The following is a 15708-nucleotide window of genomic DNA, read 5'->3' as shown; positions in this document are numbered from 1 at the left end:
ATAGGCACAAAATTTCAACATGAAAATGTTCCAACAGGAGAACACTGAATCCCTGATCCCACACACTTCATTACAAAGCTATACATTTTATTCATTGTGATGAGTAATGCTATATAAAGGTAAGACCAAGAGTATGCTTGAAAAGTGTAATTGCACATCGGTTACAACCTGCATTAAATATCTGAAATCATTTAAAAGAGCTACACAAATCTTCAGATCATGCTGCCTTCGATCACAAACACAGTTTCAGTAATAAGTAAAAGGGTTCCAGAACCAGTGATAGCTTTCAAGAAGAGCCAAAAAGCCTGAGATAAAGCACAACTTTTACTTTTGGTGTATGAAAATTGTCATTTACATAAAATGAAACCCTATATAATTAAAGCTTGAATTATTTCTCACTATGCAGTATGTACAGGTTCTACAGAACGCCCAAGGCACTGAAAAATAAAATTTGAGATGCATGTAAGGAGACAAAATTTAGCTCATAATTTAGAGAAATTATACAACACTGAACTTGCGTTCAAGCTTTCTATGGCAACAATATTCCCATAATGTATTGCATTCCAGTCCTATTCCTTTTGGAAGAATGAGAGAACAAGATCTGTGTGCACAGAGAAGAGCTGTGTATCCACAAAAAGCTGCTTGACACAAGGCAACAAAGGAGAAACAATCCGCATTAGAAATCTGAGAATAATACCCAACAGAAAAGCTGTGTAAAGATTGGAATGACAATTATGAAGTTTGAATTATATCCTAACTACTGGGAGGTAAACTACTGGGTAATCAAATATATGCACGTCAGTCCAGATCGCTCAAAACCAGAAAGTAAATAAAAATAAAAATTTGCTTGCATCAACACAACGTATGATGTAAAGTTCACAAACCGTACCTTCATGAAAGCCCGATCACGATAAGGGAATGAGTCAATGTAACTCTCCTTCAAAAGCAAGGATACCTGAAGGTACAAGACATCATACTTTCAAAATACTTGGTAAAATATGTTATATGCAAAGCAAGTTTTAATGTTCATTAATGATGAAATGATATGCTTATGCCTTTTACAACAACTAAATTTACATAATCTTGATTCAATAATTGTTTTAATTTTTCATATTGAGCTTAAGAATACAATCATATACCTTTCATTACTTGCCACTTGAACAAAAGCCAATTACAAGTATAATTTGTAGAGAGAGTGGAAAAAGTTGGAGCATACACTTAAATTATCTAGCTTGTGTGAGCTGTATCTTATTTGATCTATCGAACTTCAAATTATAGTCAACAAAGAACTATCAGGAAAATAAGGTATTGCAGTTCAATTATCTGAAATGATTTTCCCTTGAAGAACTTTGATGTTTCTTATATCAAAGAAAGAATTATAAATTTAGACCAATTTACTAAAATAAAAAAAAAGAGGATCAATTAATCACAAAATATTAACCACTCCATAACAGGGTAGGGATTGACTACAAAGTAAATATTAGTTTCTTTTTTCATAAAGGAAGTCCAAGTTGGTTCATGATCAAATTCTTCTAACAGAATTCTTATAAAAACTGTCTAATTCAGTTAACCATCAAGACAAGAGTATAGACCTTATCGTCATTGGATTGTACATTGGTTATCGTATGAGAACGGATGTTACCGCAAAGGGAATCCAAATAAGACCTTAACACCGATAAGAACCCTTTGGCAGCTTCTGTCTGTGGAAAAAGCAAAAAACATGATATAAAACATGATGACATGGTTGTCAACAATTTGATATGGAAATAATATGTAGACCAAAAAAACTGCTTGAATTGCTTAAATGCACAATATTGAATTACTAGACACTAAGACACATGAATAACTAAATGACCAGAGAGAGAGAGAGAGAGAGAGAGAGAATATAAGGAAGGGTAATGTATAACGATGAGATTATAAATAAGGGCGTACCTGCACTTCCGTGCATTCGTACACCGGTCTTCTCCTACCCAAGTAACTTTCTCCCACAAGAGTTGCATGATAAGGACGTAAAGAAGAGATTAGCTCTTTCTGTCTTGGCAGTTGAGGTACCGTTGGTGACTTCACCTATTGCAAAAGAACGGTGTAAAAAATGTGTCTCTCTATGACTCAAATAAAGTAAAGATACATAAAAAATAAATAAAAAAGATAACATGAAGAGCAAATTTCATGAATTCACATAATATCCTCTTAAGAAACAATCTTTCATCTTAGTTTATAGCTTAAAAACAATAAGATCCATTCAGAATGAACAGTTTACTTCAACTGTTTGTAATGTGCTGTAAGCAGGGGGGGGGATCATAAGCTCAAACATCAGAATATTTTTTAACAAACATAGACTTAACTGCATATCACAAGCAAATTATAGTAATCCTATAATGAATCAACTATGTATATAGGAAAAAAGAGTTCATGTATACTATTTCTGTAAATATTTAATTGTTGGGGGAAAATACTTGGTTTTTATTGGCATTGGAAAACTGGGAAAGAAAATTACACACCTGATTTTTATTGGCATCAACCAAAATAACATTGGTTAACTTTGACTGAATTTCATTGGTCTTGTTCCTGATACCAACCTAGAGAATTAATTTTGTAGCCAGTCAGATTCAGATATCGTATCATCAATACAAAAGGGAAAGATTAAAACAGTTAAAGCCAAATTTTAAACCACACCACAAAAAATCAATTTTATGTTCCAGTTTGTGGAAGATGATATCATATAGGTTTAATAAGCTCCCCAGCAATAAATTCATATCTGTTCAAAGTAATAATGGCGAGCAAGCACAACACAGAGCATGGATTTAAAAGAACAAATAAATTTTAGATGCAAATAAATAAGTAAATACTAAATAGTCATTGCATGACTTGAAGCAGATATTATTCTTGAACAGTAAAAGCAAAAATTGAATACTCACTATGTAAGGGACAGGAGCATCCAGAAACTCAAGCATGTCATTTGGTAAAACCTGCAAGAGCAAGTTATTATCAAACACTATAAAGTGGAAAAGGGAAATAAAAAATATGAAATATAATATTCACTCCAAAACTTAAGAGAGATTTCAAACCGGCATAAGCAGGCTTTGCCATTGGTAGGGCCGGATTAGTGGAATAACTGATAAAACTGAAGCAGACAGGATTCCCTGATCATGAAAGACGTAAAATGTTTCCATCAAGGACTTTGATAAAATATCAACAATTCAAGTAAGATGAGCAATGATCGGGTCTCAAGAACTGCATAGCTATTCATAATTCATTTAAGTGACTAATTTGTAAAATACAGGATAAGCACACTTGCAAGATCTGAAAACAATTAACATGACTTGTACATTAAAAATAAAGAGCAAAGTGGCTGATATAATATGCCTCAACAGGACAAAAATGATATAACCAAATTACAAATTCAAGTACTACTGTTCCCAATAGAGGCCTGTTAATAAAGGAATAACAACGAATTTAAAGGATAAAATCATATAAAAGTATATAAACAAAGACTCGGATACAATTGCATCAATATAAAAATTTAATAGGAAGATAAATTATCTTGACAAAGATCATTAATAGCTTATATTGAGGCACAGCACATACCAAATTAGAACAGACAATCACTATCTGCTTCTCCAGTAGAGCTCCTGCAAACAATGTTAAAACCTGCAGAACAGACATACAAACATTCAGACCAACATGACAGTGTAAAGTTCCAGGACAATCATTATGAAACTGTTAACTACAGATAACTACATTACAGCTCTAGGGGTCAACCACATTAACATTAAGTCATACAGAAATCAAAATGCATAATTTGCCCCTAATTTGGTTACAGTTGAGGATACTAAACCCATAATAAATCAGATCTTCTCTTTAGATCTAAAAGCAATGGTTACTAATAGTGATAAATCTCCATAAACAATGGGTCTCACAATCAGGCATGCATGATAGTAATACTATATGGCAGAAGAACATGAACTTCATAAAATCATAGGCCAAACCAGAACCTACATTTTCAAGCCTCAAGGTACCACACATGCACGCTACAGCCCATATAGATAATGAAGTTGCCTCCTCCTCAGCCAGAAGGGAGATATGTGCCTGAGAAGTGAGAAGAACAAGCAAATTGACGTACTCGTTTATCAAAGCATATGACCATCAAATACAGTACAGCTCTGAAAACTCAAATCCTAGATCTTAAATAGAAACAAAGCAATCTAATCCACATTCCACAATCAAACCTCAGCAAATTCAAGACGCGTACTGCAAGATTTCAAATCAACAGTTGAACCAGCAAGATGAAGAACTGTCTCAGCTGGTCTGTGATATTCCAGGTGATGAAGGTGCTCCAAAGGACGGAAGGTAAGTGCTGAGCCCCTTGCAGGAACACTTAAACGATAATACTCGCTTATAATCTGTAACGGTCCACAGTTATTTGCCTGGGAATTGGTAAAATAATATCAGCAATATAATATCATCACAAAGACCAGGAAAAAATACCAGCACAAGGTGGATTTAAAATTACAAACCTTAGCCCATTCAAGAATATCATGTAGGTCATTTAAATCCTCTTGGCCCGAGATTGAAGCCTCTTCTGTCTCGGTATCATCAGCATCACTCCTAAAGTTCCTGTCTTCACAAGGTGAACCTTGAATACTGCAAAAAGCAGACCATTAGTTTCAACTGCATGCTAATAAGAAATGAGTGCTAATCAGTCCTAAGATTTCTATCTTTATCTTTACAAGGTGAAACTCAGAAGCTGCATAAAGCAGACCATATATCTTACATGAATCACTTAGTAGAAAGGGACGATAATTACATAGCCACTCTAATAGATAACTGTAAACACATTAGAATTTGTTTGGATACATAAACATAAACAAAAGCTTTATCACACTAAATGAGGTAGTCTATATAGATTACATATTCACATGATCCATATTAAAGAAAATTTGTTTGGATAGTAAAAGAAACGAATAATGTTCACTTAACATACCAATTCCACCTCCACCTTGGGAGATTAGGTAGAAATGAGAGAGAAATGAATGATATGTGATGTGACAGGAAATGCAGAGAGAGATAGGAAGAAAAATAGGTGGAAATGAGATGGAAGAGAAAGTGAGGTGTGTATGTATCATTACTCAAAAGAAACTTATTAGAAAGAAATAAATAATACAAAGAAAAAGAAGAATAAGTAATTCTCGGTAAAGAAAGCAACCAAAGAAAAAAAAAACAAAAAGAAACCACAGCAAATACAAAGCAAAGTCACCAAGGGTAGCTACTATCACAGAACGTCTACATTAAACCACATTAATTCATTCCATGGGGAACTCACAAGAATACACCAAAGAATATATAGTAACGATGACACATACTTCTTTATGCCAAGCACTGACATTTCATAAATCAAAATCCATGCTGCTGTTAAATAAAGTTATTGAATAAGCAAATAACAGAAAAATCTTTAAGCCTATGAAGGAAGTTCATCAAATTGCACATTCAACAGATTCATGCACAAAATAAATTTTTGTTCTTACTACTTCAGATTTGATTAAAAAGAAAAGATCCATGAAATCAGTGATGACATGTAAGCTCCATTATTTAATGTCGCTATCATATAAATACTGACTTAAATGCACAGGAAAATCACAATGTCATGTACCTGCAGGAAGATTCAGAGCTTTCATACTGGCAATAGCGCAAGAGTGGCAAAATAGCATTTGGTAAGCGCCTATCTTCTGACTGTTTGTTTGTAACAAAAGCATCTCGACACAGATCACTATCTTCAGCATTTTTACAGCCAGATTCTTCTTTGGCAGTTTTTATATCAGGTTCAGGATCAATTGGGACAACAGTGTCATTATTGACTCCCTCCTTAAATGTATGCAGCTCCTCATTAACCATTTGTTTCTCTAGATGACTACTATCACCTTCAATGTTTTCGGGTAGGGAACTTCCTAGCTTTGATTGAGAAATTGTTGGATTATCGTCATCTCTGTCTTCTGTTGGTCTATCATTCATCAACACACACTCTGAATTTTCCCCTGAATTTTCTTCATCATAACTACCTTCAACAATTTCTAAATTTAAATCTTCAACACTGCTTGTCAACCACTCTAACCTTTCTTGCATGAAGATGCTACAGAGATAATACCAAAATAAGATGAGAAAAAACATAATAATTATAGTATAATCTGACATGCTAAAAAGCAAACTATTCTAAATATCACACATACCAATACAATGAGTATGTGTGTGTCTTACGCATAATTCGAATAATTTCAGTCAAAAAACCAGATAACAGACAACAAGCCATCATATCATTATGTAAGCTACCAAAAAATTAAAACAGCGAAAATGAACACGCATTACAAAATATATCAGAGTTAGCTACAAGATCAATCCACAGGGCTCTACCAAAAACCATATTTTCAGTAATAAGACTTAGAGTAAGGTCTTTCTTTAATGGTTTCTCGTCATGTCTTCTGATTCTTAATCTTTATATAACATCGAAAATCTAAAAAGTGAAAAATATTCCACTTTATCTTTGACTACTTAACTATTAACTTCATCAGAAAAGGCTGTGAAAAGGGTATGAAAATAATAACCACTCACAAGCATTTGAAATCAAAAGCTGGGGGACAGATGAAAGACAAAAAGTAAAGACAAATTTATTCCCCTTTGTACAATAGTAACAATTACTCCTCTTTGCACAAAACCAAATTTATGTTGGAACAAACTACATCTTAGCTCCCAGGAATCTTATAACATTTTCAATTACTTTTCACCCAATATATTCCCTGCATCACCTAATCTTTGGTCATCGATGAACTTGACTTTCTTCCCCACCAGCAACCTATTTTGTGGTATGTGTTTTCAGCCCATATTACATGTTTCATGTCTATAGAACAGAAACTTTTTCAATACTCCTATAGTATGTAATACAACCCTTTATAACATTTGCCCAGCAGTCATTGTAAGATTAGTTTTTACCCTTTTTTTTAAATGAGTAAAAAAGAAAAAGATAACTGTCAATTTGGGAAAGAAGTGATGAGTACTACATCTACATGACTACTGAAAATCTATTTATATATAACATTGCTAATTAAACCCTTTTCTCAACCCTAACCCCAGTTTCGTGGTCTATTAATTAAAGAAATGCAGATATCAGTTTACGCCTTCATTTGTAACCGAAAAATGCCTATATAGTATACTTAAGCAATTACACGGACTAACTGACAGTTCAATTTTACAAAACATATAAAATACAAGCACATATAGATTCCAGAAAGTACTCCAGATTAACCCCATAAAAGATCACTAGATCAAAAGAATTTACTAGACATTTATTCTGCTATGGTGCATACATGACACAATAGATGATGACACAAAGAAAACCATCATTCTAAAAATTAATAAGAAAAATGACAACAAAATTGCAAATTTCTTCAACATCTCACCCCTCTTCAGGAGAGGGAACGCAGGACTATTATAAGTACTTACCTGTTCAATACACCAAAGTGCAATTCAAAAAATGGGAGCCTTGAAAGAATGCAGTAACATCTCTTTGTGGTTATTATATGGCGTCTCAATGAAGAGTGAGATGACTGCTTGTCCAAAATCAGGGAGAGCAATCCGGATGGTTTTTGCACTAGCTCATCAACTAGGACACAGCATCCGTAAAGTGTTGAATTATCAGCACCCTGCGCATTAAAAAAAACCCAAAACGAAGTAAGATTATTATGAACAATAGAATCTAATTAGGGAGACATACAGTTAAGAGCTAGAGGCAGACTATTAAATAGTTGAAGTAATGAATCAATTAAGAAAATAAGCATACTTATAACTGAAGAGGTTTGTGGTAAATTATTATTTAGCCACTAAGAATTTTGCTAAACAATTAAGTGGTTAATAATCCTTACTATTTTTTTTCAAATAACTCCTTTTCAGAAAATTTCCAAATAATATTTGTTAAGAATAAGGTAGAATGACACAGTGGAAAGAAAAAAAATGTATATTCGATGCCGATTATTGCATATATAGTTCTAGAACAACTCATGAAAAGGTTGCTTGTGGTCCAATGGCCATCCTTAGAGTGTGATGATATTCGCAAAAGATAGATAGGTAGATAGATAACAAAAGTCCACAAAGAAATACAGTCATCATAGCACTTGCATAAACAACAGCTGCAAGAGTAACAAAGTTAAAACAAAGTATCAATTAGATCACTTCAGTTACCTGTAACCTAAATACAAAAGACAGATCCCTTTGTTTAAGGTGTTCCTGCAAAAATCAATACACAAACATAAGAACAGGTACCAGTGTTTCAAAGCTTACATATTCCTCTGTCATCAAATAAATTAGCCATCAACACTTACAATTAAATGAAATTCTGACAACAAAGCATTCACATAGTTAGTACTTTGTATATGACAAACAAAAACGTGATAAAAAAAACCCAAATTGTTTGCACATAAACGGTAACAAGCCTTCAGCAAGACACGCTTAGCATAAAGCAAGCATAAATGACACGGGAACCAGACCCTGAAACATGTGTCTCTATGAAAAGAGATCCACTAAAAGCACATCTATCATAAGGAATCATAAACCTGAAAGGAAAGTTATTATTAAATGGTGTCCTTAATTTCAAGAAACTGAAACATGATATCTTCCCATTTTCAAGAAATAAACAGCATGCAAGAGTAAAATGTCTTTATAGTTACTAGGTCTATAAACAATGAATCTGTAGATGCAAGGCAACCAGATTGACAAAGAGATATACCATTTCAGAAGGTTTGTTAATAAGTAATAACTGATCAAATACTGAAAAGAGGAAGGCAAAAACTCAAGCCAATATTGATCATGAAAACAATTTGCCAAATGCATAGTATTTATGGAAGCATAATATTGCATAAATACCTGCCCAAAAAGAATTTCATTCAACTCGCTCATGGAAGGGGTTCTCTCCACAGCATTAACCTACAATCACATCCAGGAAAATGTAAAAACCTAAGTAAAAGCTCTTTGCAAGTTTCTTACATGAAAAATAAGTATATGGAGTTAAGGACCGACAACACAAAATCCTACACATGACTCACTGTACATGCACATACTTCACTGTACATACACATACTTCAACTACAATTGATGCAAAAATTAAATACCGGGAGTGAACACTCTGATTCGTCAGGATGCAGTTTCTACACTCTGAAAATGAGCATGTTTATTTGTTAAGCAAGGGATGTTCTCTTAGTACTTTAGGCTTTCATGAGAGTCAAGCCTTACACTTCTATCCAACCCCCACCCAACCTTTTGCCTCTTAAGCTATACCAAGATGCCACAAGTTATGTTTTTAGCTTTCAAAATAACAATAGCAATAAATTCAAACTCGTTAAAAACAAAAGATAATACTGCAGAAGATAGACAAACCGACACGGTAAGATAAAGTAGAAAAAAAACCTTAAAAGAGAAGGAAAAAATATCTCAAAATCTATGACTTCTTCCTGATCATTTTCTTTTCTACAAAAGAATTACTTAATGCTAGAGGTAATTTGTGTTTGATCTTACTCTATCTGAACATAATATAAATGATGATGATCATAGCAATACTGATAATAATAATAGTAATAATAATATAACAAGGATAGCAATAGGATTAAAGATAAAAGTTCATTAAGCTTAACATCTAACCTCCAGGCCTCCAGGGAAGCAGAAAGAAAAAAGATCCTTATCTTTAAGAGGCAGCTGCTTGTCTGGAGGGTAAGCAAATAAGACCTGGAAAAAAATTGAATATAGTGTTCATGATACTGATACATGAGAAGACAAACTAATATTAAAGACAGTGGTCAATGAAAGTCGTAGTGGTCACAGTAGTAATAATGTCCAGAGGCAGTAAGAATAATTATCACAATTCTAATAAGTAATACAATCATGATATTAACTCTCTTTAACCAATGATCAAAACCTGAGGTTCAAGATTAGGCTCTACACGGGATTGATTATGGTAACCAAGTGCACTTCTCAATTTACCAGAGCCTTCAGACTTTCTATCAATATATTGTCTTTGCAGTGCCTGAATATCACAATTAGGATGAAGTCCAACAACCACCATGCTTTCAAACAGCCTTGATGGCTCCTTCCAAGACTTATGATCCTGAGAACTCAAATACAAGTGTATCAGTGTTTGAGAACAATATAAAGACAACTTAGTTAATGAGTTGGTGTGCCAAAAACTGATAATGGTATGTGGCAAGAAGAAAGATGTGTATATCTATATGCTGGTTCAAAATTGAAAGTTCAAATAAGTAACTGATGGCCAAACTACCAAAGGAAGAACAACGTAAACAAGCATTCAAAACTAAAGGTGAAAAATCCTAACTTAACAACCAGCTTAAGTTTCTTTATGGTATATTATGGTCAAAAGAGAAATGAAAATTCAATCAGAAGATACTACCATGTACTGCAAATGAAAGTTGGCAGCCCATTGACGCTTCTGACTTGTCAGGATTTCTGGATTGTAATTTGCATATTTAACTTCAGAAGTGCCAGAAAATCCTTTTATCAATTTAGTAACTTGACTCTGCAGCCTTTGAAGCTGACTACCCCCATGATCAGTTTTAGATGAATATATCACAGATGGCCTTTCAGAATTCATAGCAGCAGCGACAGCTTTAGCTACATCCTCTGTTGTCTGTGTAAAAAAAGAAGCACCCCAACTAGGACTCCCTGACTCTTCCTCCTTTGCAATTCCAGTCATTTATTCCTTCCTAAACATGACAAATGATGACTCAGAAAAATAAAATTCTCTCAGAAGCAACAGCAATTCAAAGAATGTATAGCAGGAATAAGGGTACAACAAATCTCAAATCCATTCTGATTCTGAAATCCTAATGACTAAATAATATGCAAACCAATATGAAGCATAGTGGTGGCAATAAACCAGCACACCAACAAATCACCAAGAACAGCAACTGCCAAGAACCAATAATTGACATGCTTAAAAAAAAAGAATCTTTTAAGATAGAACTTGAAATTTATTAGCTATTCATAGCAATCCACCCTTGAAAAATAGTTGATATTGAGCAGTTGAAAAGTGGCAGTAGCATACTATTCAATGACACCAACTGAACAACAAAAGCAAATCAATAAATGAATCTAAGCTTGTACTGGGTCCACAATCACATGGTTCCATTTCTCCCCAAGCTAGCTACCACATCAATCAAACTTGCCTTCAACCAACAAGCTCAAATATTTATAAAAAAAATGAACTTTTTTGACCCCAATATCACATAAAATCCTTAATCATACTCAAAATTTATCCAAAGCTTCTCCTGTAACTTTCCTTGTTTCATTATCCACTCAGTCTGTTACACAAACTGAAAAACACAGATGGCTAATACAGTAATACCCAAAAGTACAAAACTGTATGATTTGCATAAAAATTAAAAATTTAGATGAACTGAAGCAGGGGAAAATTAAAAAACAGAACAAGGTAAAAAATGAAAAATCAGAAAGCCGTTTCTAATTCAGGAAAGGGGGGAAGAAACAGATGAAAATTGAATTGAACAGAATCATGACATCTGAAATTGAAAAACTCAGAAAAGAGAGGAAGCTGCTCACCTTGAAACAAAAGGGGATTTTAGAGAGAGAGAAATGAGGCGGGTATGAAGAGAAAAGGGGATTGGAGGGAGAAAAGTAGTAGTGATGTTGAAGATAATTTAATAATTAATTCATCAACTTGTTTGGGGAAATTGGGGGAAAATTTTGTGAGATGGTAAATTAGTTAGGGTAAATTGAGATTGAAATTGCAATTGAATTGAATCTGTGGGATGGATGGAGTAGCAGAAACAAAGTGTATGATGAAATAGAACCCTCGTCGGAACGAAATGGTGATTGTTGTTTGGGGCCAACGAGGATTGAGCTTCTTCTGTGTTTTGTTTGGATCATTTCATTGGATGCTGCCGACTACCATTCACACTTGTTAACAAGATACTGTTTCTTTATTGTATGTAATTTTTTATTTTTCTTTTCTTTCCCTTTTGCTAACCTGAAGGTTGAAGACTTTCAGAATAATTGTTTTTATTAAAAAAATAAAAAAAAACTTTTCGTTCTTTTTTTTGAGAACCAAAAGTAAAAATGAAAAAAAAAAAAAAAACCAACGTAGTCATTAAATTAATCATGTTTAAGCTTTTTTTTTAAGCCCCAAAACTACACTAGGATAAGGTCATGTTTGAAAGAACTTATTTGAGTTTATCTGATAGCATAAGCTCTTATGTCATTGTTTGGAAGAGCTTATGCAAACAGCTTATGGCCTATCATAAGCTGTTTTGAGCTTATTTTCATAAGCTATTCAGGATAGCTTATGAAAAAAAAAAACTTATGTTTTTATATAGCTTATTTTCAATTTATTTCAATAAATATTTTAAAATAGCTTATGAATAAGCACTTATGTCATACGCGCTTATGACCATAAGCGCTTAATTAAGCTGTGTTTCCAAACGGGGCCTAATTCTAGGATGAGAAACACTCGTACAGTCTCCATACAGGAGATAGTTACATTCCACAGGGGAGCGGGTAGGGGATGAATCCCAAAACTAACAGAGTGTCCTAAGTTCGCTAGGCAATCAGTGACTGAATTCCCTTCTCTTCTAGTATGCATGAAGGCAACTTCCCCTAGTTTCCCTTTTCAGGTGAGAATGGCTCTAACAAAAGCAACATAGGGGGTGATGTGGGTTGCATCCATTAGTGATCAGGCTGATGGCTATCGCAGAGTCACTTTCTACAATGACTTTGTAGAAACGCTTGTCCCAAGCAATTTGAAGGGCTGTGAGAATTCCCCAGAGTTCAGCAACTAGAACATTTGACGGGCCTAAATTTCTGCATAAACCATGTAGCCAACGTCCTGTTTGGTCTTTGCAAACACCACTGCAAGCTGCAAAGTTGGACGCTCTCTTTACTGAGCCATCAACATTAAATTTCAACCATCCTGGAGGGGGAAACTCCCAACCTAATAGTGTCGAGGTGTAGGTTGGAGGGGTGCGGCTTAAGCCTCTATGGATTACTGGAAAGTGTTCTGTTTCTGCTGACAAGTGCTTGGCCATGGAAAGGACATTCGTAGAAGAGAAGGGTTGGTTTTGGAAAACCATAAGATTCCTATTCTTCCAAGAGCTCCAAAGCATACACCCAAAGAGCTTTGGCCAGTGGGGGGAATTTGTGTTCGACGCATGTAAGTTACTCCACACCCAATCTTCGAAATTCATATGGAAAAAGTAAGAGAATATGTTTCTAAAAGACAGCTAAACAGGTGAGACCAGGGGGCAGTCACAGAAGAGGTGAGGGAGGGATTCTGGAGCTATTCCGCAGAGGGGGCACAAGGGAGAATTTGTCGAGTGTGAAGCCCATATATGGCTATTGGTGGATATGCCATTAAGCATCATCTTCCAAAGGAAACACCGTATTCGATGGGGACAATCATCTTAAAGTTTTGACATTAGTAGATTTCTCCTAATAAATTCTTCCTTTTTCCTACACTACTTAGTTATTGAACTAATGCTTAGAGGGCGTTTGTTAGAAGATTGAAAAACACATTTCAAAAATAATATGTAATAAACGGTTGAATTTATTATTTTTTTAATCGATGGTATGGAGTAATGAACAGTTGCTTGTTATATGGGTTTTTGATAACTACGAATTTTGCCCAACTCATTTCATCATCATCATCATCATCCCTATCATTTTCCTTCTCCTCCTTCTTCAACTCATCCAACACCGCCCTGTACAACACTACCACCTCCTTCGACAACGACACATCGCAATTTTTCCACCTAAAAATTCCACTCCGTCAGAATCACTCCCTCAGCTCCACCACCATTGCCACATTAGCCCTTATCTCCTCCTGTCTCAGGCAACCTCACATAGGCCCTCTTCATCGATGATGAAACTATTTCCAACATCTCATCCATCAATGCTTCTATCTGCTTCACCTTCAAAGGTTCATATTTGGAGTAGAAAATAGCGCAGGGCTAAGCTGTTCGCCTGAAGCGTAGCGGAAACATGTCTTGGAGCTGAACCTTGCATTTAGTTGTCGTCGAAGTTCAGATTAGGAGTAGAAAAGAGCTTCTTGATGTGGTGGATTGTAGGTGCATGGTAGAGTTTGATGGAAAGAGAATTGTGGTGTTATGGTTAAGATTTATGGTGAAAAGTTGTTAATATTGAAGCTTAGGTTTTTTAGAGTTCCCTTTCATAAACCTAGAGTGAGTGTGGGGAAGGCGCGATGAGCGTTTCTTGGTGGAGGGGTGAATAGAGGCATTGTTTGAACTTCACTAGTGTTGCATTTTTTGGGAGCTTGAAGGTTGGATTCTTTGGGTTTGAAATGGTGGCACGACGATCGAAAATTATGGTTGTTAGAAAAAGTCGTAGCCGAAAAATATGCATGGTGGACATGTGAGAGTAAAGCTCGAAGGTTTGGTGGTTATGGAGTTTTATGAAGAAGAAAAAGATGAGGCATTTGTGATAGTTTTATATTTTACAAGTATTTATCAATGTCTTAAACACAAATCTTAATTTTTGAGGTGATCATGCACACTAGAGATCATCATAACATTTACCAATCAAATAATTAATTTTTTTTTTAAAGACCAATCAAATAATTAATTAAACGGAGTTCAATAGTTTAAAAATGAAACTCACTTTTAAGAGTAAAGTAAGTCATTACATTATTAATCGACGAACATTATTTAAGTTGATTAAAGACTCTTATCACTATTAATAATTAGCTAGGATGACTTATTTTACCATTTAAATAACTCTCTCATTTTAGATAAGTTAAATCCTATTGAGGGATATTGTTATACTACGTGTCCCCATAGCAATGGCCGGTAAGAGGCCGTTTCTCAGGTTCATATATGCACCTGATAAGATGAAGATGCCATTTGCGTCCAATTTGGAAAAGCCAAAGCCCTATTTGATCAATTAATTATTCAATAATCATAATCCAAACACGTGTCCACAAAATTCCTAATCCTAAATTGATCCTAAACAATGTACTAGACAAAATGAGGCTTATCAAAAGAAAAACTAGACAAAATGAAAATCAAATTAAGTTGGTGGGTCATCAGAAGACTTTGGTGTGATGCATGATGCAGAACACACACCGGATCTGGTCTTCTGGTCAAACGTTGATTGTTGATAATTTCACAAAGATAAAGTTAAAGTGAATATTTCCTTCCACAGAATAGTTTTCCAATTTGAATCATGTGGGGAAGTAATTAATATTATCAACTGAACCCACTGCAAGTGTAGTTTTAATTAATGTTCAGATTCTAGAGTTCTAGCTAGAATGAACAACTTCTCTTAAATATTTTCTCTCTACCAGAAAATTGGATAAAGAAAAGAGTGATGACGTAGCATGAGTATGATAATGAGAGTGGGCAAGCTTGTTTGTACTCGTGATGTTTATGGTGGCCCGCATGCAGGGGGGTTATCTTCTTCCTAACTGATGGCCTACATGATTGCATAAACAGATCAACAGACAGACATGTATGGGGTATGGTAGGAGAAGCCTAACTTTCCCTCGTACTGCTACTACTATATATAAATTGCTTATATGCTGTTTGGGTCGGTGATTTTAGAATCATCAATGTACTTTAGTAGTAATGTGATCTACTATAGGCTGATGCAATTACGCGTTATGCTCGGAATCGAATCAGGTTAGTGCGGAGT

The 15708-nt window shown here is 34.7% G+C and overlaps 1 protein-coding gene across 1 annotated transcript; it reads right to left on the bottom strand.

Moving 5' to 3' along the window:
- Positions 1–306: 306 nt before the first annotated feature.
- LOC130722273 (uncharacterized) lies at positions 307–11959 on the bottom strand. Its single transcript, XM_057572958.1, has 19 exons — positions 11608–11959; positions 10442–10754; positions 9953–10141; positions 9679–9762; positions 8908–8967; positions 8227–8271; positions 7492–7691; positions 5651–6127; positions 4518–4644; positions 4230–4427; positions 4000–4089; positions 3589–3651; positions 3069–3143; positions 2919–2969; positions 2502–2579; positions 1933–2067; positions 1593–1700; positions 890–955; positions 307–638 (listed from the first exon to the last, which is right to left on the bottom strand). Exons 2-19 carry the CDS (start codon positions 10742–10744, stop codon positions 570–572), a joined length of 2418 nt encoding a protein of 805 aa, XP_057428941.1. The 5' UTR covers positions 10745–10754; positions 11608–11959; the 3' UTR covers positions 307–569.
- Between the last annotated feature and the right edge of the window lie 3749 nt (positions 11960–15708).

Source organism: Lotus japonicus, chromosome 6, assembly GCF_012489685.1.
Source record: "Lotus japonicus ecotype B-129 chromosome 6, LjGifu_v1.2".
Lineage (NCBI taxonomy): Eukaryota > Viridiplantae > Streptophyta > Magnoliopsida > Fabales > Fabaceae > Lotus > Lotus japonicus.
Note: the sequence above shows the minus strand (reverse complement) of the source record. Positions and strands in the feature narration are given on the sequence as shown.